Source organism: Rattus rattus, chromosome X (genome assembly GCF_011064425.1).
Source record: "Rattus rattus isolate New Zealand chromosome X, Rrattus_CSIRO_v1, whole genome shotgun sequence".
Taxonomy (NCBI): domain Eukaryota; kingdom Metazoa; phylum Chordata; class Mammalia; order Rodentia; family Muridae; genus Rattus; species Rattus rattus.
In genome coordinates, this window is record NC_046172.1 from 34,912,302 (window position 1) to 34,937,545 (window position 25,244).

Consider the following 25,244-nt stretch of genomic DNA (forward strand, 5'->3'; position numbering starts at 1 on the left):
CCATTCGGAGAGGAGGAAGTCAAGGGGAAAATCACTCTCCTCAGACTAATGCAGTGTAATTGTTTTCCTCATGATGGTGCCCTTCCATTTTTCTCTCTTTGGAAGTTCCCATGGTTACAAAAGGATATGGTTCACACTTGCAAAAGAATGACAAGTCACAAGGATGCAAAATGAAGTCCTGTGGTTCATCTGATTTTGTCATTTTGCTTTTTGAAGTTTTTCTATTGGCCCACTTAACCCAGCACCCCATGTACAATGAATTATGCAATGGGGGGGGGTAGAAAATGGCTATACTAATTTTAAAAACAATAGAAAAAACAGGAAATCCTCACCACTTCAATGCCATTATAATTTTATCCTACATACACTCTTAAATGTGATAACAGTTATCCTACATAAATACACACTAATACTGTTAATTAATTAACACTATAGGTGATGATTACAAAAATAATGCTCTGAAGATCAAAATACAGTACTGTTTTTAGAAAAATTAAACCCTTCATAAGACTTGAAGAGTAAAGTTATGTCCTTTAGATCTAGACAGGATTGCTTAAATTGGATTCATATATACCAAAATGCTTTCTTTCTAGAAACTTTTGCAAAGATTTTCTTTTAAGGAAGGTAACATAAAGTGGCTGAGAAGGAAGAGGCTCTCTACCCCCTCCTCAGTGTGGTGTTTATATCATCATGCTGAAAGGAAATGAAAACCATATGTTCCGGACATGGAAACAGAAAATTATTTCCTCAATGTCTACTCACTTCAGTCAGGATATCTGAGCAGAACCAAACAAAATCAGAACTGCTCCATGATTGTTATCTGTCAGACAGATGTTCACTGATGTATGGAGGGACTGGATCAATGTTTGCAGATTTCATTTCCTATTATCTTTATTGTTGTGTGATTAGTTGTTGTGGTGGTGGTTAATAGTTATTAATACTGCTGGCAGTTAAAGATGTGTTCTGGGCTGGAGAGATGGCTCAGCCGTTAAAGGCTAGGCTCACAACCAAAAATATAAGATGTGTTCTTTTTCCCTATTTTATAGACCCAAATCCTTTACCAAATTGACTGTATGCCATCTTTGTTCATGCTTACTTAAACAGGGCAGTTAGCTACATCTGAAGAAAGTTCTGAGATAATTGTCCAATAGACTCCAAACTTGAAGAGAAAAACTTTATCATAAACTATAAAATGAAGATCCAACATATTTCTAATTTAACCACCTTAGAATTAAGAAATGTTGTATAATAACTGTACACCATAGGGCACACAACTTTATCACTGAGGGTGACAATTTTCATTGACTGATCCTTTCTATGGATACACTCTCCTCAGGCCCCCTGCAAAGCTATAGATTGAAAAGTTAGGTACCACCTAGCTGTGGCTAACATAAAGGGATGATAGGGGAGATCAGCCAAGAGCAGTTTAACCAAATAGCCTTGACACTTGTTATCATTGGTTTGGCTTACTTTAAAAAGATGTGTTTCACTCAGTTCTTGCATTCCTTTTATAAACCCAATGACTTTGAACAGATACTGTTTAGATCCAAGCAAATCATCTACCCAAATAATAGAAATGCATTAAAAATAAAAGTCTTCGACAAAATATAGGCAAAAAGCAGTAGGTGCTGAGTATGTTAGTGACTCCTCTACCGGCACTCCTCAGCTCTGTCAGGATGGCAGAAACCAGCACTCCAGCTACCAGAGTCGGCAGGAATCTGCACCTCTGTTCATGGTGGAATTTGCCGGACAGTTAAAAGCTTTCTGAAATTCTTCAAAGTTGCTAATGGCACCATTGACTCTGAAAAGAAGATGACAAAGAACATGTCATTCAATATCTCCATGTCCACAGGCTCCAGATGGAACAATCCAGTGCTACAAAGGGGTCTTGCATTCACCTAGTCTGTTTACAGGGAAGACACCTAAAGCTCAGATAATTAAGAAAAGAAATTAATGTCGTTGAGAACAAAAACCAGCATTTCTTCAAAGGCCACCCAGGGCTCTAGTACTCTTCCAAGAGTGTACAAGTTCCTATACAAGTGTATCACCCCCAAGACTTTGTTTTTCTAACTTTTGAAAAAGATACTTCCAGCAAGTGTTAAAGATAGAATATAGGCAATAATCAAAAAGTACACTATGTAAATTATTAACAAAAAGATCCAACATTTCAAGAAACTAGTTAATAAAATGACATTAGTTTCTAAGATTTACACAGTTGGCACAAAGGGCACAAATCATAAGTGTAGAAACCACTATTTTTTTTAACATGTGTTCCTGTTACTACCATTCTGTGATCAAGACAAAGCATCTCAAGCTCTCCTAAGTTTCCTTTGTCTTTCCTGTCAAAACCTCCAAAACTAATTACTACTGAACCACCATAGAACCAGCTGCCTTTGAACTTGATGTGAATGGAATGTCCACTACACATAACTTTGTCTTTAGCTTCTTTCTCACTCACAATATTATAATATTGTAAAAGTCATTGCTCTTGCTGCATTTCCAATTAGTTTTTAACACTTCATTTGATGTACCAAAATACTTTCTCTAAAATCCTACCAATTAGGATATGCACATCTACCTAGAATTTGGCTGATGTAAGAATCAACTAACTGATGGACAGACGCTAACCGTTACAGATGAGTCATTCTGCACTGGATTTTTAGCTTCAGAATCTGCGACAGTCACAAGTTCCTGACTGCAATGAAGACTGCAGATTCCTACTCAACACTTTGATTGGAGCTGCCTTTTGCAAGCGATGTTCCCACAGTGTGATTTCTCTCTGCACTCAAAATCTATGCTGACCACAGATATCAATAACAAGTCAGGCAAAATCCTATCCATCATCAACTGAACATTCAAAGGGCTCACTAAAAACTGCATTCTCAGTCACTATTTCTTCCCTAATGATTGTGTTACCTCTGGGCATTTGAATGAATGGTATGGCCTGGATCCAGCAAATCCCCATAACCTCTTGGGTTTAGTTGGGATGTTTGGACAGGGATTGATATATCACAGTGTGATTCACCTTAGGCAAGAATTCAAGGTGGAATATAGATGATAATCAGTAAGTATACTCTGCAAATTATTAGCAGAAAAAAAATCCAACAGTTCAGGCAACTAGTTAGTAAAATACAATTAGGTTCTAAAACTTATCTGTTGATTAATTAATCTACTGTGTGACTTCATCTGCTCCATTTGTCTGTGAGATCACATTTTAGTCCATTAGAAACTGTCAGCCTTCATGACAGTTCAGCCCAGTGGGGGAGAATTTCCAACACAGTGATTAGATTTTTATGCTAGTGGGTAATTTATAGTCATTTTTGAAGCATTTCTAAGGCAAGGTTTTAGGAATAAGATTTTAAAATATAGAGGAAATCCTAGATGACTTTCTTATGATATGCTAATGGATTCATTTAAATATTAAACATAAAGATATCCAGGTATAATATGTTCTAAGCAAAGAATAACTATAAATTGCCATGACTTCTTGAATTTCTCTGTATAATTAACTGTCCTCTACTGTAGGAAATTTTCTCAAGCCATAGAACTAGTCTAAGATAAGTAATATCAACATTAACTTTGTTTTTATTTAATATTTTATGCATTTAGAAAATTACAGTTGTTAATCCTTTCCCCTTCATATATATAAGCCATTGTTTCAAAGGGTGTTTACAAGATGAAAACCAAAATGCACTCTCTCTGACTCCAGATATGAATCGTAATTACTAAAGATAGCCATATATCTTACGTTGTGTTCAGAAAGGGGACAATTGTTTATGTTGGTTAGTTTGCAGTGTGTGGGAAACAACAAGAGATATTACACAGAATACTCCTAAACAGAAAACAGACCAGAATAAACTGGAGTTCTTGAAGCTTAAAAACAGAATAGTATATCCGATCACATCCTCTTCTGATATAGTAAAATCCATTTTGAATTTTTTCTTTTGCCCAGACCTTCCTGCTAAAATAGATAGTAAGACAATTCAATATTCCCATTATTAAGCAGGGATCTAACATACTAATGGCATCCATCACTATTGCCCTCCAAAAGCAGTTATTATTCTATATAATACATAATTCTTTTTATTTTATATGTATGAATGTTTGACTATATGTATGTGTACCATGTGCATTGGAGACTGCAAGAGGAACTCAGATCCCCTAGTATTTGAGTTTCAGGTAGTTATGAGCTATCATGTGGGTGCTGAAAACTGAACCTGAATACTTTACAAGAACAACAATGCTCTTAGCCATTGAACCATCTCTCTGGCCCCAAGCAGTTCTAATTCTATATCTGAAATTTAATACTAAAACTGTGATTTGTATTGCAATTACTTTTGAAGCCTCACCAGTCTCTTGATGCAATACTAAGCAGAAATTGAGTTAAAAAGACACTGAGAAGACCACCTTAGTACAATGAAACAAGAGATGCCTGTTGTCTGCTTGGCTAAAGTTCTGTTTTCTACAAAACGGAGAATATAAATTTCATAGTGTAGACTCTTGTTCATATCTCCCATCTGGCAGCACATTGGTATGGCTGGGGGCACAAAGTAGAGAGATGCAGAATTAAAACCTAGGGTCACCCATTCACTCACTTACCTAAATTGTGGAGGACTGTGAGCACCAATTTGGACTTGTTCTCTGGCAGCTTCTGGTCTGTAGGAATTGCACCTCACCTAAAAGGTAAAGACACCCCAGTAAAAACACTTCTACTCCAATTATACATTTTCTAGTTTCTTAACTCATCCAAGTTGGACTGTAAAATAATTGTGGGATTCATAGAGAGCAAGAAGTTTTAGTGAATCAGATATAACTTTGAACAACAGCAATATCTATTATTCAAGTCCCCAGAGCAGAAAGTTTTATCAATGTGAATTACACAATTTGAGTAAATTAGGAAGGTTTTCAGGCAAATTATTTAAATCGAGAGAATTATATGAGGCCAGGAATTAGTGAAGGTGTTCATCTTATTAATTTAGTGTTGTAAAGAACCTTTATCAAATTTAACCATATACGTTTCAATGAAAAAATAAATAAGACATATCAAGGTTTAGTACAATCAGGAGATTTACTGATTATAGATGTGCCTGGGTGTCTTTCTTGCCTCATCCTAGTCTGGACTTGGAAAAGGAATACATGTCTCTATTTCCTTTGACGTTAGACATGACTACCTAACTTTTTCTGACCAATAAACATAAGAGTTATATATTCTATTTACCAACAAAAGTTTAAGAAAATTTAGCATCAATTTTAATAGTTTTAGGAGTAATGTAAGATGCTACATTAACAGTCAATGGGGCTGAGTAGATGGCTCAATCTGAAACTTGCCTGGAACAAGCCTGGGGACCTGAATTTAGATCCCTAAAAGCCTCATTAAAAAGCTGGGCATGATGGCATGTACCTGTGCCCCAAAGCTAGGGCAGAACATAGGGGTGGTGGTAGAAAAAAGTGGAGTTCATTAGCAAGAATAATTGATGATATTTAGATTCAGTGAAAGACCATTTATCAAAAAATAAAGATGAAGAACAACAAAGGAAAAACACCTGACAACAACTTCTGGCCTCCACACACACATGCATACATCTATATTAACAAGTAGACACACCAACATAGAAATACACTCACAACAAATAGAAAGTATTGTTTTGTGTCCATAAAATTGAAATGATGAAATACTCCAAATGAAATACTGTCAAGAAGAACTACTTCAAAGCCCAATTCCTTCAGTAAAAACTATGGTCAGAGCCCCACTGATGATATAGGCCGAATATGGTGCAAAGACAAGAAATATACTCCTCTGTTATTTGTTTCTGATGTATAACCTACTTAATACTCATTTGAAATATTTCTTGAAATATGATATAAGTTTAAAGTATGAATACCTCTAGGATACATGAATATATAGGAAAGCATTTGAAATTGAAAGGAAAATTATAAATGATTGAGAGATGGGGGAAACACTCAGCTTGGTTGAGCATCAGAATGCAAATGCCCAGGGAAAAAAAAAGCTCATGTCAGATTTCTGAAGTACTGATCATCAAGCCTAAGTTATAACTAGGTTTAAACAGTGTTCTTGAACAGAAAAATAAAACCATATTTTTGAAGGATTTACCTGGCAGAAGTATGTAGGGAAAAAAAGGAAGTAAAGACTATTTTAAAAGCTATTAATGTCTATTAAATAAGTAGAAATAGGCCTTGAAAGAACCAGAAGGATAAAAATGCATGGAAAAATATATGAGAAACAAATTTAGCAGGTCATAGCAACTACAGGTATAGAGAGGGCAAGAAAGCTAATGGTTTACTATTATTTTGATATTGATATATCATCTCATATCATATATATGGATATGACTTATAGATGTTTTTATAATGTGAGTCCTTAATTTTCTCAAAAGCTAGGCCATGGTAGCATGTGGTGGTTTGAATAATGATGATTGGCCCTCATAGACTCATGTGTTTGAATACTTGGTATAGGGAAATGGTAGTATTAGGAGGCGTGGCCTCGAGAGGGTGTGCTACTTGGAGGAAATGTGCTACTGTAGGAGTGAGCTTTGAGATCTCAGATGCTCAAGCCAGTTTACTATCTTGTTGCCTGCCTATCAGGATGTAAAATTCTCAACTCCTTCTCCAGCATGTCTGCCTGTATGCTACCATGCTTCCTGCTATGGCAATAACAGGCTAAAATCCTGAAACTGTAAGCAAGCCTCAGTTAAATGTTCTCTGTTATAAGAGTTGCTGTGGTCATGGTGTCTCATCACAGCAATCGAATCCCTAACTAAGATAGACCTCATTTTTCCTGTTCAACCTTATATCTTAGGTTATTTTGTCATATATATTGGGCTTGCATTATTGTGTAGCATTGATTATGTTTCATAAGATATTTCAGAGGATCCTGAACATTAAGGTTGTTACTGTTTTCTAGTACATTTCCAGGATAGAAAAATAATATGTACCATGTAAACAGAATTCCTCCAATGCACAAAAGAGTAAAAATATCCTCATTCTGTAAGATTGGGGGATGCTTGAAGAGAAATTTCTCAATGGAAATTTTTAAAAAACAGAATTATTCTTTTACCACCAAATTTCTTTAGTTTGACAAAAATGTTGTATTTAAAGATGACATAAAATTTAAATGACAAAATCTCTCTCCATTAGTTTATTTCATTTACAAAGAGTTGTTATTTTGGACTAAAATGTAATAGTAGGAATAGATAGATCCTTGTATTTTTGTCTTCCAGATCAGAGCTCAGAAATCTCCTTCTAGAAAAAGATAGATTTGAACATTTGAAAACCATAAGATACCTGTTTCAATTATTCAGTTCTGCCATTGTAACAGAAACCTAACCACAGATAACATGTAAGTGACAGAGTATAGCCTTTTTCCAATCAAAGTATTATTTATTACTTTTAAATAAAAAATTATTTGGTCCTGTTTGTCCATTCTAACAGGAAATGCTATTTTGTGGGTATGCTTTTTTGGTACGTATTCTTACATCTGATACAAAATTAAATGTTGACTATAGTCAAAGTCATACCAGTGAAGTTTTCCACCAAATCTTTGATTAAAGGCACAAGTTAATGGAATACATTTTCCCCCTTGTGCCCTATCCTCAGTTTACTCACGTGAGCATAACTCAGGAAGAAGAGCTGATTGTTGGTGAATGTGATGCCTGGTAGGAGGGGCTCTTCAACTCCCTGTCTTCTATCATTTATCCATTTCCTGTAAGCCTAATGACAGAAGCAGAACAGCTCATCATCATCAATAATAGCCTTTCTCTTTTCCAAATCCACACAAAAGTACTAAACACATATTCCTGCCATGTGTAAAATGCACTGTGTTGAGTTTTCCTTTAAGAAAATAAGCACCTGGAAATGCAACCAAGTGTCACTCCATCTAATAGTGAAACAGATGCATTTTCAAAAGAACTTTACAACTTATGCTGCTATCCAGGCATGGGTGATCTATCAGCCTAGCATTTGGGAGGCTGTTGCAGGACCACTTCCATAAGGTTAAGATTAATCTGAACGACAGAATGAGATTGCCTCAAAAACAAAAAAAGAATTCAAACTGACAAATAATTTATACTCTATAAATAACAAAGCAATTGAACCACAGTAATCAGATATTAAGTAGCTCTTTAAAAGGTGTCCCTTCCATTCCAAGGAGGAACAAAATAATTTAATACCATGCACAACTGCTTCAGCAATAAATTTGAGTGAGATCAACATATTGTTCTTTTTATCACAAGAAAAGGTATTATCTTTTTATCATCACTTAATAAAACAAAATATGTTTTAACCAGAATATAAAGAAAGATAACATTTAGAATTAATCTGTTTTTTAAAGTGAACATATTCATTTTATGCAAATCTTTCTATGTTTTTCCTATGTTTATTTTTTAAATATACACTGAGAGATTATGCAAATACTTTTATAGACTCTCACTGGCCCAATATATGAGAATGAATAGCCTCTAGCCATAAGTTTGAAATATAAGGCCTTAAGATAAAATGATAAAGAAGGATAAAGATAAATCTTTACTTCAAGAAAATTCACATGAATTTAGCCCCAAGAAGAGTTCTATAGCATTCTTTAATATGATTCTGAGTATATTGTCTGAAAACTCTATCTTAAATATATAATTCTTAATAACCATTATTATTTAGGATGACTTAATATTCCAAAAAAGAAAAAAGTGCAACTTTGTCTATTAGAGTATAACAAAGTTCATGTAGAAACACAAACATATCTTAGTGAATCAAAAACATCACAGTACTCAACACTGAGTTGGTGCTGTACACTGAGTTGCAGCCATGCATGCTTTCACAACTTTTAAAGCCCAGTAAATGTAATGGTAAGTACCCTAAAAGCTTCTCGAAGACCTCCATTATCAGCAATATTTTCTCCCAAGGTCCTTTTCCCCTTCACCTAAGAAAAAGGAAAAAAGAGAGTGTTTCACAGTCAAGTACCATTCAGCAAAAGACATGTAAATATTATAGGAAGCAAATGTCATATTTTAAGGAGAAAATTGCATGCAATAAAGAAAACATAGACATGATGAGTTTTGAGATGGCAAACTAGTCCCAGCAAGAATCTTCTGAATGTGGTCTTTTTTATCTTGATAGTTTCTGCATTACATTCTCAGCCACCTCTTTATTCACACTAATTGAGCTGGCTCCAATAAAACATTAACAATATTCTCAATGGCTCTGGTTTAATGGGAAAAATAGAAATGTCAATATCCAGATGACTGTCTTTGATTGACTCACATGATTTGACTGTTTTTCCCATTGTCTCTCTCTGTCTCTAAAAACTTGCCATCTACACAGGAACAAGATTTTAGAACCAACCATTATCATTTTACCTTCAGCTCTTTCTATGAAACATTGAAAGGAAAGTTGTTCTCTTGGGGAACAAAAATGAAATAGAAGTGGTACAGACTACAAGGTCAAGGTTTGAAATATGTATGACACCCAGCGAAGCATGGGGAGACATTCTTCCTAGCTGTTTCTTAAAACTGTAAATGAGCTAGGATGGAAATAGTCTATAAGTTTATACACCCCCAGCCAAAGCTAACCTGCCATTTGCTTTTGTCTAGACAGGATTTTCCACTTGTCAGTGACTGAAGGAAAAATCAAAAGAACCATATTTTGTGGCATATAGAAATTATATGAAATTCAAATCAGTATCTATAAATCAACTTTTATTAGATCACAGCCAAGCCCTCTAACATACACAGTCTGTGTTCCCTCGCTACAAGAAGAGTTTAGGATTTGCTATCTAGCTTAAGGGTATGCTAACCCAGTATAGTAGGCAGAATTATGGCTTCTTAAAGACATCTGCATCAAAATCTCCAGGCTTTCAGGAATCAAGTTACCCTACAATGGCGAAATTGACTTTTAAAATGTGAATAAGTCCATATCATAATTATAAGTGTTCTTATAAAAGGAAAAGGAAAACAAGAGTATCAGTGGTCATTGTTGGCTTTTAAGAAGAAAAGTATCTTAGTGTAACAAGAAAAGTATCTGGTGTAACAAGATACTATGACCACAGCAACTCTTATAAATGAAAGCATTACAGTTCAGAGGTTTTGTCCATTATGTCATGGTGGGATGCACAGTGGCATGCAGGCAGATACGGTGCTAGAAAGATAGTTGAGAGTTCTATATTTGACTCAGTGGGTAGCAGGAAGAAAGTAAGAGACAGTGGGCCTGGCTTGAACTTCTGAAAACTCAGTCAATGCCCCAGTGACATATTTCCTCCAACAAAGCCACTCCAACAAGACCACACCTCTTAATAGTGCTACTCCATATGAGTTTATGAGGGCCATTTTCATTTAAACCAGCACAGAAGGGGTCATAAGCCAAGAAATATTGATATCCTCAAAAACACAGAAAATATAAGAGATGGACTCTTCCCTAGTACCCTCTACAAAGGAAGACATCCATTCTGATGTCTTTCTTTTAGGCTACAGAGACTTAAGTCACACTTTTGAAATACAGAATCTTGTGAGAATAAATTTCTGTTGTTTTAAGCAACTCAGTTCATAGTAATTTGCTATATCAGCAAGAGAAAACTAGTATATCCTACTCCCAAGCCAGGGATCCTACCAAAAACTACCTTTTAAGTTAGCCCAACTACTAATTTACCAACAATGTAATAAGATGGAGAAAAAAAGAAAACAAAATTCAGAGTATCACCTAGAGCCCCTATCCCTTGGCTTTACTCTCCTAGTTAATGCTCTGCTTGTACTCTTTTCACAGTCAATTAGAAAAGAACTATGGTCAACACTTTTGTTTAACAAACAAGCATTTGAAACTCAAAGTAGTCCATGTATTCAAAAAAAAAACTAAAATATAGTTACATCATAAGCTTTTTCTAATTTCCAGCCCTCCCTATGCATCCCCCTCTTAGCTGCCTCTCAAATTCTTAGCCTCTGCTTCTCTAATTGCCAATTCATAGAAAGTTACTTGTTAGCATATGATTTCAGAGCCACCCAGAGCTTTCCCTTCTCTACCAAGAATTTGCAACCACCTTAGCCTATGGAAGTAGCATAGCTCACCTTCCAATGACTGACAGATGTGATGGTAGAGCTTCCCAGCCCTTTGTTCCTGAGCTGAACAACTTCTGGGGTACATTCTCTAGTATCTTACTTAGTATCAAGAGTGAAACTCAGTTTTCCTAAGAGCCAAGTAACCCCTTCTTGGATTTTGCTTATAAAGAAGTTGCTCTAAGACAGAATGATTAAGAAAAATACTCACATTCATCAGGCATTCAAACCCAAGTAGACCTCTGTCTCTGGAGCTTTTGTTGTATAACACATGCCTTCTCAAGTCTCATTTATTTTTATTTATATCTATATACACACATGCTTGAATCCATCTCCTTCCTTTTCATTCTAAACTTTACATCTAAATTACAGGATTCTGGAGTGACCTCATCCCTCTAATGCCTGACATTCTGAACCACTGCAGTAGAGCACAGGAGACCAGGCTTGACCTCTACAGATGCACTGCCTGCTGACATTGTACACTGTGGTGAATCAACTAAGTTGCTCCTAGTCACTGCAAAGAAAAATCAGTACAGAGAACAGACTCTATTAAATAAAACCTGAAAATAAAGACTGACCATTTATGTTACAAAAGAATCACATACATAAACACACACACACAAGCACACCCAAGCATGCACACCCACACACATACCCACACAGGCATTTACATTTAATTCCTTCTATGGGAATGAGACTGAAGCAGTTTTCTGATAATTGAATGAATTTATATTGATACAGATATGCTCTTATGATTATTGTCCCATTTTCAAAATTATATCTTTATATCTGACACTTTGAGCAAACAAATAGATGCTGAAGTACATAATAAATATATATTTGATTATGTAACCATATATATGGATAAACATAAAATAAGTGAATGAGAGCATGCTACAGTCATGTGTGAGTATGACTCTGGAGTCATACAGTTCTAAACTCTAACACAGACTCTACAGTGAGTTATATTAAATTCCACAAAAAAATAAAACTCTCATTCATAAAGATTTAAATACAAAATATCGAACAACTTATAAAGCTTTCCTGGGAGGAAACAAGCATCTCCTAAGATGGTTTTAATACGCTTATCTACTTGAATATTTGATGGAACTATTTAGGAAGGTCTGGGAAGTATGACCTTGTTGTAGGAGATAGGTCATCAAGGGATGGACTTTCAGGTTTCAAAAGCCCATGCCATTCCCAGTTAGTTGAATCAATCTCTCTCTCTCTCTCTCTCTCTCTCTCTCTCTCTCTCTCTCTCTCTCTCTCTCTCCCTGTTGTTGTCTCAACATGTAAACTCTCAACTATGGTTCCGTTATCCCTGCTGCCATGCTCCCCATCTTGATAGCCATGGGCTGTGATAGTCTGGACTGCAATGCCCAAATTAAATTCGTTCTTTTCTATAAGTTGTCTTTATTGTAATGTCTTATCAAAGCAAGAGAAAAGGAACTGAGTAACTTCCTATCCAATCTGAGTAGAGGAGACATTTTCATAGGCCTGAACACAAAGACAAAGGTAATTTTAAGAGAGATTAAGTATCTTGGAATTTTTTAAATGTTTTGATTTTGTGTGTCAAAAGATAGTACAGAAAAAGAAATTTTAAAGGATGAGTAATACACTTGAGGGAGATACATATAATGTGAACAACAGAAGTTTAAGAGCCCTATTATTTTAAAGGTTCTCATAACTGACAAAAAAGGTAAAGTTCCATAGATAATATATTATTTCATCCATCACTGGTGAAAATATGAAATTTTATTCTAGTGACAATAGAAATGAATCTCACAGGAAAAAAGCATATGCCTAATAAAGTATTTATTGCATCAGCATTTCTAACTGAAAATTGTCCCCTTGGGTAAGAGGTTACTTGACTAGGTTATGGTATTCACACCAGGAATTCTTAGACCATTGCCAGAAGCAATTAACTGAAGCTGCATGTGTCTGAACACTGGAGAAAGTATATCAGGGTTATTAACACTGACTATTGTCAGGGTAGATAAGAGAGAAAAGGAAAGGAGACAAAGATAAAGGCAAAAAGGAAAGGAATAAAATTTTACATCCTCAAAATATGGATAAAATTTCATTTTGTCATCATGGAAGACTATATACATACATATGACACAAAATGAATATTTCAAAAGTACATTTCTTTTGTTCAAATTTTTATAAATAAATGCTTGATTCTCAGACCCTTTGGTTCAAAGTGAGGCATTATTTCAGTTAATTAAGCCTAAGAATGGTTTAGATAGAAGCTTTTTACAATATTAAGTGGGAGATTTTTAAGAATGTCATCGTTTATTTGTGCTAGGGGCTTTGTGATGTCATTAATGTATAGGCCTGTGATTCTCCAAATTCAAAGTCTGTAAGAACTACCTGAGCCATTGTGAAAGACTCCCAGACTATAAGGCCCCACCCCTAGAGATTGAGCAGGTCTGGGCAGGATTCTTCAGCTGATGCCCCTATGTTTGTGATGGGTGTGAATCACAAGAAATATGACAACTCCCTCAAGATTGTCAGACAATGCATCCTGCACTACCAACTGCTTAGCCCCCTAGCCAAAAGTCATCCGCGGCAACTTTGGCATCGTGGAAGGCTCCATGACTACAGTTTCATGCCTTCACTGCCACTCAGAGACTGTGGATGGCCCCTCTGGAAAGCTGTGGGCGTGATGATAGGATGGGGCAGCCCAGGCATCATCCCTGCATCCACTGGTGCTACAAGGCTGTGGGCAAGGTCATCCCAGAGCTGAATGGGAACTCACTGGCATGGCCTTCCATGTTCCTCCCCCCAATATCCATTGTGGATCAGACATGACGCCTGAAGAGAAACACCCGTGTGATGTTGACATCAGGAAGGTGGTGAAGCTTAAGGCATCTGAGGGAACCCACTAAAGGGCATCCTGGGCTACACTACAGGAGGCCCAGGTTGTCTCCTACGACTTCAACAGCAGCTCCCACTCTTCCACCCTTTGATGCTGGGGCTGGCATTGCTCTCAATGACAACTTTGTAAAGCTCATTTCCTGGTATGACAATGAATACGGCTACAGCAACAGGGTGGTGGATGTCATGGCCTTCAAAATAGGAGACTTAAACCAGAATCATTGTTCTGGAAGTATAGAAAAGATGAAGAACGAGAGACCACATAAGAAACCCTGAACCACCCACCCCAGCCCAGCAAGGATACTGAGAGCAAGGAGAGGCCCTCAGTTTCGAGGAGTCCCCATCCCAACTCAGCCCCGAACACTGAGCATCTCCCTTGCAATTCCATCCCAGACCCCATAATAACAGGAGGGGCCTAGGTAGCCCTCCCTTCTCTCTTGAATACCATCAATAAAGTTCGCTGCACACCCCCCCCAAAAAAAAAGAATTTGTATTTCTAACAAGTACTCAGGGAAGGCAGATGTTGTGGATCCCAGAAGCATGCTTGGAAAACCAATGGAGTAAAAAAGCTAATGTCTAAATGAAGAAAAATGGCCCACAAGGTTTCCCCCACGCATGCACACAACCATAGCTGTACTCACATTTAAGCCGGCTTTCTTCCAATAATAGTTGCTATACTGGTTAATCATGCATTTTGTTTTTTCCTTAAACTTTTCTTCAGAGTCCACAGACCACCACGGATCAAGATTTCCATTTTTATCATATTTTCTACCTAACATAAAGGAAGGTTACAAGAAATCTGTGTTACTTCATAGAAGCTGAAATCATCAACTTTCCTTTTCATTACCTCAACATACTTTCCAAACCAGTCCTGACAGCACAGGATGCTGTCCCTGAGATTAACTCCCACAACATCTCCAATGTCATGGATTAATTTAATTGTAAAAAACAGAGAAAGGAAGCAAAGAATTGAAAGAGTTCTTGCCTTGAAACGAACAAAGGACATTTTTAAAATGAGATTCATCAATTTAACATATACACCAGTCTTCTCCAATCTTGGCTTCCTTTTTTCATCTCCTCTGACCTGAAATGTTCTCTGGCAAGCAAAATTAGTTTCCTTCATTCAAAAAGCAGAGGTAACTGAAGAACTTCTACCAGTGAAATTCCAAAACTCATAGGAACAGCCCCAGTGAGTCATCCAAACCATAGGGCCACGGAACCTGACTCAGCCCCATAGCAACCTGCTTCCTCTAAGTTGCCAGGAGCCAAGAGACACATAACCCCCTGTTATGAATCATTCTACAGTCATCAGTGTGGATAGAAGACCCATCTGTCCTGCTTGGATGAGGAATGTTGCTTTAAAATGAGAACTTGGAATAGGGATGGAAATCTCCAAAATGTAACAGGGGTGGGGGTGGGGTGTTCTTGTGGTCTCTCATTCTTCATCTTCTCTATACTTCCAGAACAATGATTCTGGTTTAAGTCTCCTATTTTGAAGGACACTACTATTCCCCACCTAAGAGTCTCCAAAGAAAAAGACTGTAAGAAAAAAAAAAATACATGGAAGGTCCCCTAAGCAAAAGTGTTCATTGAAACAGTCCAAAGCTCTTCAGCAAGGTTGCTTGCTATTAACACTACACTACCCCCAGGAATAGAGTTACTGTCCTCCACCCACTAACACATCAGTTGTCAGTTACTAGGCTTGTACTCATACGTGCAATACATTGTAGTAAGCACTGTTGATAGGATGAAACCACCACCATTAGATTCTATCATGAGGGAGAGACCCAAAAGAAAGGTCCAGAACTAATTAAGCACCGCATACCTTTGTTTCTTAGTTAAGCATCTTAACTCAATTGCAAAAAGGCTGGCTCTGAGAACTCTGGTGATTACAAGGCAGCTACACTTTAACAGGGAGAAGAAGACCAGAGGAGCATGGGGAAGTGAGACAAAGAGGGGATTAAGGAAGAGTTGGTGAGATGTAAGAATTATTATTCAGAAGAAAAAGAAGCCAAATTCTCTCTTATCCCAGAATGGGTATCCAGGAAAGGTTGTTGGAGATTACCTTGATCTTGCTAGGTTTTTAAAGCTGTCTACAAATCATTGTATTAGTCTGAATTCTATTTCAGGTCAAAGGGGGAAAAGGGAGGGAGGGAGGGACAGAGAGAGAGTGTGAGAGAGGGGCTGTCCTGTAATACTCTGAAAATTAAGAAAAGAAATGATGATTTAAAATAACAACTCTTGGCCTAGTAAGATGAGTCAGCAGGTAAAGCCACTTACCACTAAACCTAGTGACTTGATTTCAATACCCTGAACACACATGGGAAGGAAGAACTAATCCTGCAAGTTGTCCCTTGATCACACACACACACACACACACACACACACACACACACACACACACACACACACACACACACATACACCCACAGGCACACATGCACACACACATGCACGCACACACACAAAGTGTGTCATAAAACTTTAAAAGAGATGACAACTCCCAAAGGAGATGCTTTGGGTTGTTGTTATCTTACGCCTTTCCCTTTTTTGCTGAAACAACACCAGGATACAGAGCACATTTGTATGTTTTAATTGTGAATATGTGCCGATATAAAGAAAAACAGAAAAGAAGCACTTGAAATTATACAAAGCAATCAGGCAGCCGAGTTCCCAAGGCCAACTTCCTAATTAAGCAGCACATATAATCATCTCAGGGGCAGAGCTCACACCTCCAGGGAAAACATCCTAAGATGGCAGAGAGGAAAAAACAAAGAGGGAAAGCTACAGTATCATTCCTGGAGCTGCTGCAGCAGCCCCAGCAATACTGTTCTGAATGCAAAGGGGCTTTTATGGAAACTACAGTCTTTCTCTGTTTCTTTTCTTTTTTTTTTTTCATTTACCCTGATCACCAACTGAATAGTTATTTATTACAAGCTATCACAGCAAACATGAGAAAAGTTTGCAATCAGCAATCATATTTCTTGAGATAATCGTCAATCTATGATGATGCCACTACAGAAAGATAATAACAACAATTAACACCATACAATCAACATTATTATAAAAGGGAACAGCTTATGAAAGGAACTAGTACTTACCATTATTATCAAATCCATGTGTAAATTCGTGGCCCACAATTACTCCTATAGCACCGTAACTCAGAGATCTATGTCATGAATAAACAATTTGGAAAAATTATAGGTATGAATTTGACAGCATAATCCTTTATTTTTTTTAGTGAAAAACCAAGATTATAAACAGTTTTTGGTAATGTTAACAAAAATATCTAACAATCATGTACAAAAATGTATAAAGCAATTTTTCTAAACATATCCTTCTAATCAAAACAAAGAAGTATAAATTCTAACTTTGTCACAGTGACCTTACGTGGGCCTTAGTGTCCTGCTCCGTGAAATGAGGAATGTGAAAGACATTTCTAAAGTCCTTTCTAGTCTCAAGATGTCTGTGGTTCTATATCTGTTGCAGTGGTATTTTGTATTTGAATACCTAAAATAGGACTTGAAATATAAATAATATAAATATACTATTTATTTTTTCCTGAAAACTTGCTGCAAAGTCACTATAATCGTAGAAGTTAAATTGTTTTCTAAACGTAGTCATAAAAAAAGGAATAGAGTGGAGCTTAAAAGGGATCTATCTGTTTGGAAATTAGTCACGTTCCTCTGTTTCTGTGGCAGACAAGCTGACAGCTGAATAGCAAAGACTGTGAAGTCTTAATCAGATTTGGGGAAAGTGTTATATTATTTCTCTTCACTTCTGAGGAAGCATGTGGTAGATTATCTATAAGGATAGCCACCAACGACATCACCTACCCTTAAGTACAAATGTCCCCTCTTCTACCAAAAAGTGATCTATTTCCTGGCCCTTCAATCTGGACTGGCCATGAGATGTGTGACCAATAAACTATATAGTATAAGGGGCCAAAGAGGCTTCTGGAACTAGACCTTAAGACACTTGGCACTTTTCACCTACAGCCTTTTTTTAAGTTAACAATAATGTAAAGAAATGTGACTGCCTGATTGAAGGGCAAGAGACCTGATAAAGCAATGGAGAAACTCCGAGATGTAAGGGACTCTCTCACACGCACACACACACACACACACACACACACACAAAGAACCAGAAAGGCCCTTCTGGGCCCCACCCATCAGAAGGGCAAGAAGGAATGGAAGCAATCTAAATGATCTAGCCCAGTGGAGCAGGCCCAGACCAAACAATAGAATTGGAGAGCCAGTAAATGGCTGTTTGGTGGTAGTGATAGTTTGAATATGTTTGGCTTCCATAGCTTCATGTGTTTGAATGCTTGACCCATAGGGTGTGCCCTTGTTGGAGTAAATGTGGCCGAGTTGGAGAAAGTATGCCACTGCGGGTGGGCACTGAGGTTTCAGAAGCTCAAGGCAGGCCCAGTAGTGTGGTCTCTCTTTTTCTGCTGCTTGCTGATACAGATGTAGAACTCTCCAGCACTGTGTAGGGTTTTGTGCTGCCATTCATCTCACCGTGATAATGGACTGAACCTCTGAACTGTAAGCCAACCCCAATTAAATGTCCTTTATAAGAGTTACCATTACCATGGTGTCTCTTCACAGCAAATAAAATCCTAAGACAGTAGTGCTTTATTATACAGCATAGATAATTGGAGCAAAGTACAAACAGAAAAATTGAGCAAATCAATGAACTTTCCAGATGCATGTGTCTAGAATTTTCTAATATAATCTCCATGAAGACCAAATCCTCATCTTATTCATCCACCACTAAATTCTCTGTTCCTAGTAAAACAATAAAAAATTAACAATGATTTAATTCATAATTAATTAGCCTTATCATGTCATGTAAGGGACACATGTGTCTTATATAGAAACTATTTAAGTCAGTTAACCTATAGGTAAGAACTACAGACAATTTAGAATCTTTATTGAAAGATTTGTAATTACGCCAAAAATATTTCATAGTTGGTCCCTGGCATGCAACATCAAAGTCGTTCAGCAAACAGATAGGACAAAAGCTATAAAGAACAGAATTTTTTGAAGTAACATGTTATTACAGGACGTAATGATCCTTAACATGCTAATTGTTTGTCTCAACTGTACCCAAGGAAGTGCTGTAAGATTTAATTTTTCCCCTTGGTGGCAATTCTTTCCTTTGTTATTTCTTTCCTGCAAGGTAATTTGCATTTGAAAAAATGTTTCCTACTGTTTTTCCATCATTACAAACCTTCATTAAAGAAGTAAGAATAAAATTAGACATTTCAATCATAGAGCTATCATAGCCTATGTGGGACAAACTTGTAATTTCACATGGTGCTAAATTTTTTGCAGCAGTAGCTAGCACTGTGTGACCTACAATATTTGGATTTCGCAGATTTCTCAGTTTTCCACACACCCTCAGTCAATGCTATTGACTGAGTAAATTTAAGGGATGGGCAATGGGAACATATAGAAAGTACTCGGCGACAAATATCCCTTGAAAGGGACTGCTCCAACAAGCTTTTTATTTGCAAAGGATAATAGGGAATTCAAAAATGATCGAATCATTGTAAATCTCAATTCTCAGTCACAAAATCACAATCCTTTAGAAAAGAGACAAAGAAAAAGTAATTTTGTATGACTAAACCTTATAATGATAATGTTTTATAGTATTACATTGATATTCTGTACTTTTTCCAATGCACATTATTTAAATTAGCATGCCATAAAAAAATCAATTCATGTGTCTCTTAGAATACAACTGGCTGCGCAGAAACTGGAGGGCTTCCTGCATTAAAAATCGAGCTCTCCAAAGGAGATAGGAACAGCGTTACTTTACTACCTATTCAGTTTCTCTTTTATTATCATCTGAGGCCTTTAACAGATACACAAGATTTGTTTCAATTACAAAACAATTATACTGCTGTCTGGATTCAGTGTGACCTCAGGCTGTTATCAAGTAAGGGTTACCCTATTCCTGTATCAGAAAAACATAAAAAAAAAAAAAAAAAAAAAAAACCTCTGAGATGAAAGTAGTTATAAAATCCTGCTCAAGTCCCTACCAGAAACTTGGGAAGCAGAGATAATAAGATAAAAAAATAAAGGCCAATCTGGACAACTTAGTAACATCTTATTTCAAAAACAGTTTTTAAGCTGGAGCATAGGAACACACACCTATAATCCTAATCCTGGCACTGCATTTGAGAGACTAATAGGGTCGTAAGACCTGCCGGGGCTATATAGTGAGCCTGTTGCAAAAATAAATAAATAAATAAATAAATAAATAAATAAATAAATAAACAAACCAACCGGTAAAACAATCAAAAAGTAATAAGAGACCTGCTTTTCTTTACAATGACTAGTAGTTCACTTGTCTGATGTGACCCATTATGTCTTAGCATAGTTCCAAAAAAATTTCTTCCACATATTTATCTAAAACTGAACTGTGCTTTCAAAAACAATAAAGTTGCTAGCTGAGCACTGGCTGACTTCCCTGAACACAGAAAACCATTCTGCCACTTAATTTTCCTTCCAAAGGATAAAAACACATCATGTCTATAACCCCATCATTTAAGGGGAAAGGACAAGAAGGTTTCAAGTTCAAGGCCAGCCTTACTTATGTAAAAATTCCCACATCAGCAATTTTGAGGCTGCCAAAAAAAAAAATGCCAAACCCCATCTCTAAATTTTGGCAAGTTCTTTGTAATATTTATTTTATCTGTATGAGTGTTTTGACTGTGTATATGTATGTGTACTATGTGTTTACCTGGTACCCACAGAGGGCATTGGATCCTTGGGATCTAGAGTTAGAGAAGATTGTGAGTACCATGTAGGGGTTAAGAATTGAACCCAGATCTTCTAGAAAAACAACCACGTATTCTGAACAACTAAGTCATCTTATGAGCCCTCTTTCATGTTCTTGTCCTTCAGGCATGGACTAGAGAACAGCATTTCCCACAGAAACATAGAAAGAGTCATCAAGCCTTGATGTTAAATATAGCAAATAAGTTTCTTATAGAACTTGAGGAATGAGGATAATGGACGAGAAGAGAAGATATCATCAGTTTCATGACACTTTTAGATTGTGTTGTTTAAGGTTATTTACATCCCTGACTCTTTCCCTTGGAAGTAATTTGGCTTGTTTCTGTCCTCAAAACTAGACAAAACTCTCACATGTACACCACACTGACCCACCTGGGCAAAAAGATATCTATTCCTTTGATTCTCATGGCATTTTATCAATTAAGACAAAATAGATGACTATCTGGGAAGCCAACTCACTGAAGTAATTTCTACCATTTCTATATTCCAATACAAAGTAGTCAAACAATGCTTAACATCTATCAACTGAAGTGATTTATTAAAAGAAAATGGGAACACTCACTCAAGTATCAACTATGTCTCCACCTAAGTTAATACTAACAAACACTAACAAGAATTCTTAAGTTTTTGATTTTTATGTTTCTATAAAAATCTCATGCCCATGGACCAAATAAACAAATCACTAAATCAATAATTTCCAAACATAAGCAGACCATTTCCAAGTCTTCAGTTATAGTTATATAACAATAGAAAACTCCATTAAATTGTCTGGGATAAGCAGAATCAAAGAATGCCAGTGTTTTTTCAGACTAAAGAGCCCTTACAGAATTACTTAGACTTTTAATTTTATAAACTAAGTGCGCATGATTCTAACCTAATTAACTATGGGGGAAAAAAGAATCCAAATTCCTGAATACTGAAGAAAGCTATTCAGCTAAGGACCAGTATGCTACTAATAGATTTGATTAGATGCTAACCTAATATTTTACATTTACACTAATAATAGTATTTCCTTGTAATACCCTCTATTGATACTACCTAAGTTCTCTCAGCATAGAGCATGTCTCATTGCACTGATCACACTGCTTCTGAGGGCCAACTTAAAACTAGTTGTCTACCAAGTTTCTCCAGCCATCAGAGATTATTTCACATAGGAAGGCCACTGATAGAATGTGAGGTAGAGAATAAATAACCTTTATCTTGAAGCATGCTCTGTAATTTACCAGCAAGACTGACTTCCAGTTGCCCATGATGTCACATTAGCTTTGTAACACACATATGGCTTCCCCAAGATTCCCTAATGCTAACTCCTGGAACCTGTGAATGTGTTATGTCATGTGGCAAAGAGGAATTAAGGTTGCAGACAGAATTAATGTTGCTAGCCAGTTGACCTTAAAAGAGAGCAACTACCCTGACTTAGCTATGTGGGCCCAGAGTAACCACAAGTGTCTTTAAAAACAAAAGAAACAAAAGATAAGATGTCAAAGGAAATACTACACTGACATTTTTAAGATGGAAAAAGAAGGCCATAGGGAAAGTAATGTGGCCCCCCTCTAAAAGTCAGAAAATCTAAGATAGTAATTTATTCCCTACAACTTCAAAAAAATGGATCACACAAAAATAGGCTAACTTGTTTGGATAGTTTTAGTGGTAATTCATTTTTACCAGGCATAGAAGACTCATAGAACACAACGTATCATTTTCCTTTGAACTATGCTCCAAACTACTTACATCCTTATGGCAAGAACAGCTTCTGAAGAAGCCTAATCAGACAAAAACTGTTATATTTCTCTGAATTTTAACTGTATGAGATATTGTCTAATTTTACCTACATAATTATATAGAAGTTCTTATATACCCAAATGTAAATACAAGTGACACCTTCTGAAATCATGACTACATTTCCCATGCATTAATGGATCACAACCATATAAAGGCATATAAAGAAGTAAAAGGGCCAAATTGGGATCCATCTCAAGGGGAAGCGCCAAGGTTGGACACTATTACTGATGCTATGGAGTGCTTACAGACAGGAGCCTAGCATGGCTGCCCTCCAGAGGCCCAACAAGCAGCTCAAAGAGTCAGATGCACATATTTACACCCAACTAATGCACAGAAGCTACAGCCCCCTGTGGTTGAATTAGAGAAAAGCCGGAAGAAGCTGAGGAGGAGGGCCCTATAGGGAGACCAGCAGTCTCAACTAACCTGGATCTCTGGGGTCTCTCAGACACAGAGCCACTAACCAGGCAGCATACACCAACTGATAAGAGGCTCCCAACACATATACAGCAGAGGACTGCCAGGTCTGGACTCAGAGAAGATGCACCTAACCCTCGAGAGACTTGGAGCCGCAGGGAGTGGGGAGGTTTGGTGGGATGGGGGTAGAGGGTGGGGACATCATCATAGAGACTGGGGGAAGGAGGTGTGGAATGTGGAACAGTTGGAGGGTAGACTGGGGGGCAGGAGGGATAAAGTCTGGACTGTAAAAAAAAATAAAGAATAAAAAATAAAAAAGTAGGGGAGGAGAAAGCTGGACTCTCAGAAGTGTAGACCATCCTGAGAGCTCAGGGGAGACCACCACTTCTGCTCACATTCCTGACCCAAGAGGAACAAGCCTAGTGCCTTCTGGCTACAGGAACATAGGAGTAGTCAGTGGCAGGAACCTTCTGCTTTCTGCCTGCTTCCAGAGCCAGGAGTGCTGATACACCTCAGAGCACAGGTAAGACCAACTATTCTGCTCCAAGCAAACCACCCTAACCCTAACCCACAAAACACACAAACCCAGGAGCAGCTCTCTGTTTCCCAGATCCAGCTGAAATAAAACAGGTCTACAGGAGAGCTGACACACAAGCTTACAAGAGAGTCAAGCCACTGTCAGAGACAGCAAGACAAGCTAACACCAAGACAACCTTATGGTGAGAGGCAAGCACAGGAACCCGAGCAACAGAAATCAAGACTACTTGGCATCATCAGAGCCCAGTTCTCCCATCAAAGCAAATACTGAATGTCCGAAAACACCAGAGCAGGGGAGGGTGGGGTTAGGGGGATGTTGGCCCGGAAACTGGGAAGGGGAATAACAATCGAAATGTAAATAAGAAATACTCAAGTTAATAAAGATGGAAAAAAAATCACATCTCATGATCATGATAGAGGACTTTAAGAAGGACATGAATAACTCCCTTAAAGAAATACAAGACAACACAGGTAAACAAGTAGAAACCCTTAAAGAGAAAATAAAATATCCCTGAAAGAATTATAGGAAAACACAACCAAACAGGTGAAAAAACTGAACAAAACCATTGAGGATTTAAAACTGGATATAAAAACAATAAAGAAAGCTCAAAGAGAGACAACCCTGGAGACAGAAAACCAAGGAAAGAGATCAGAAGGTGTTGCATGCATCACCAACAGAATACAAGAGATAGAAGAGAGAATCTCAGGGGCAGAAGATACCATAGAAAACAATGACACAAATACCCTGTACAAAGCTCAAGTCAAGTGGATCAAGGAAGTCCACATCAAACCAGATACACTCAAACAAATAGAAGAAAAAGTGGGAAAAGAGCCTTGAACACATGTGCACTGGGGAAAATTTCATGAACAAAACACCAACGGCTTATGTTCTAAGATTAATAATCAACAAATGGGACCTCATAAAACTGCAAAGTTTCTGTAAGGCAAAGGACACTGTCATTAAGACAAAATGGCAACCAACAGATTGGGAAAAGATCTTTACCAATCCTACAACTGATAGAGGGCTAATATCCAAAATATACAAAGAACTCAAGAAATTAGATTCCAGAGAGCCAAATAACCCTATTAAAAATGGGGTACGGAACTAAACAAAGAATTCTCAGCTGAGGAATGCCGAATGGCTGAGAAGAGCTTAAAGAAATGTTCAACATCCTTAGTCATCAAAGAAATGCAAATCAAAGCAACCCTGAGATTTCACTTCATACCAGTCAGAATGGCTAAGATCAAATACTCAGGTAACAACAGATGCTGGCAAGGATGTGGAGAAAGAGGAACACTCATCCATTGTTTGTGAGATTGCAAATTGGTACAACCATTCTGGAAATCAGTCTGGAGGTTCCTCAGAAAATTGGACATTGAACTACCTGAGGACCCAGCTATACATCTCCTGGACATATACCCAAATGATTCTCCAAAATACAACAAAGACACACGCTCCACTATGTTCATAGCAGCCTTATTTATAATAGCCGGAAGCTGGAAAGAACCCAGATGCCTTTCAACAGAGGAATGGATACAGAAAATGTATCTAACCAATGGAGTACTACCCAACTATCAAAAACAACGACTTCATGAAATTCATAGGCAAATGGATGGAAATAGAAAATATCCTCCTGAGTGAGTTAAACCAATCACGAAAAACCACACATGCTATGCACTCACTGATAAGTGGATATTAGCCCAAAACCTCGAATTGCCCAAGATACAATCCACAGACCACATGAAGTTCAAGAAGAAGGAGGACCAAAGT

At 37.3% G+C, this 25,244-nt stretch overlaps 1 protein-coding gene across 1 annotated transcript in view; it reads right to left on the minus strand.

Annotated features, from left to right (window-relative positions):
• Positions 1-1,349: 1,349 nt before the first annotated feature.
• The window catches only part of Phex (phosphate regulating endopeptidase homolog X-linked), a 202,065-nt gene continuing 178,170 nt past the window's right edge, over positions 1,350-25,244 (minus strand). Inside the window, exons 19-24 of the mRNA XM_032890280.1 lie at positions 17,033-17,100; positions 14,573-14,703; positions 8,864-8,929; positions 7,624-7,728; positions 4,600-4,676; positions 1,350-1,801 (exon numbers count right to left, since the gene is read on the minus strand). Of these exons, the coding sequence (XP_032746171.1) occupies positions 1,699-1,801; positions 4,600-4,676; positions 7,624-7,728; positions 8,864-8,929; positions 14,573-14,703; positions 17,033-17,100 (550 nt within the window). The 3' untranslated portion in view covers positions 1,350-1,698. The remainder of the gene's footprint in view (positions 1,802-4,599; positions 4,677-7,623; positions 7,729-8,863; positions 8,930-14,572; positions 14,704-17,032; positions 17,101-25,244) is intronic.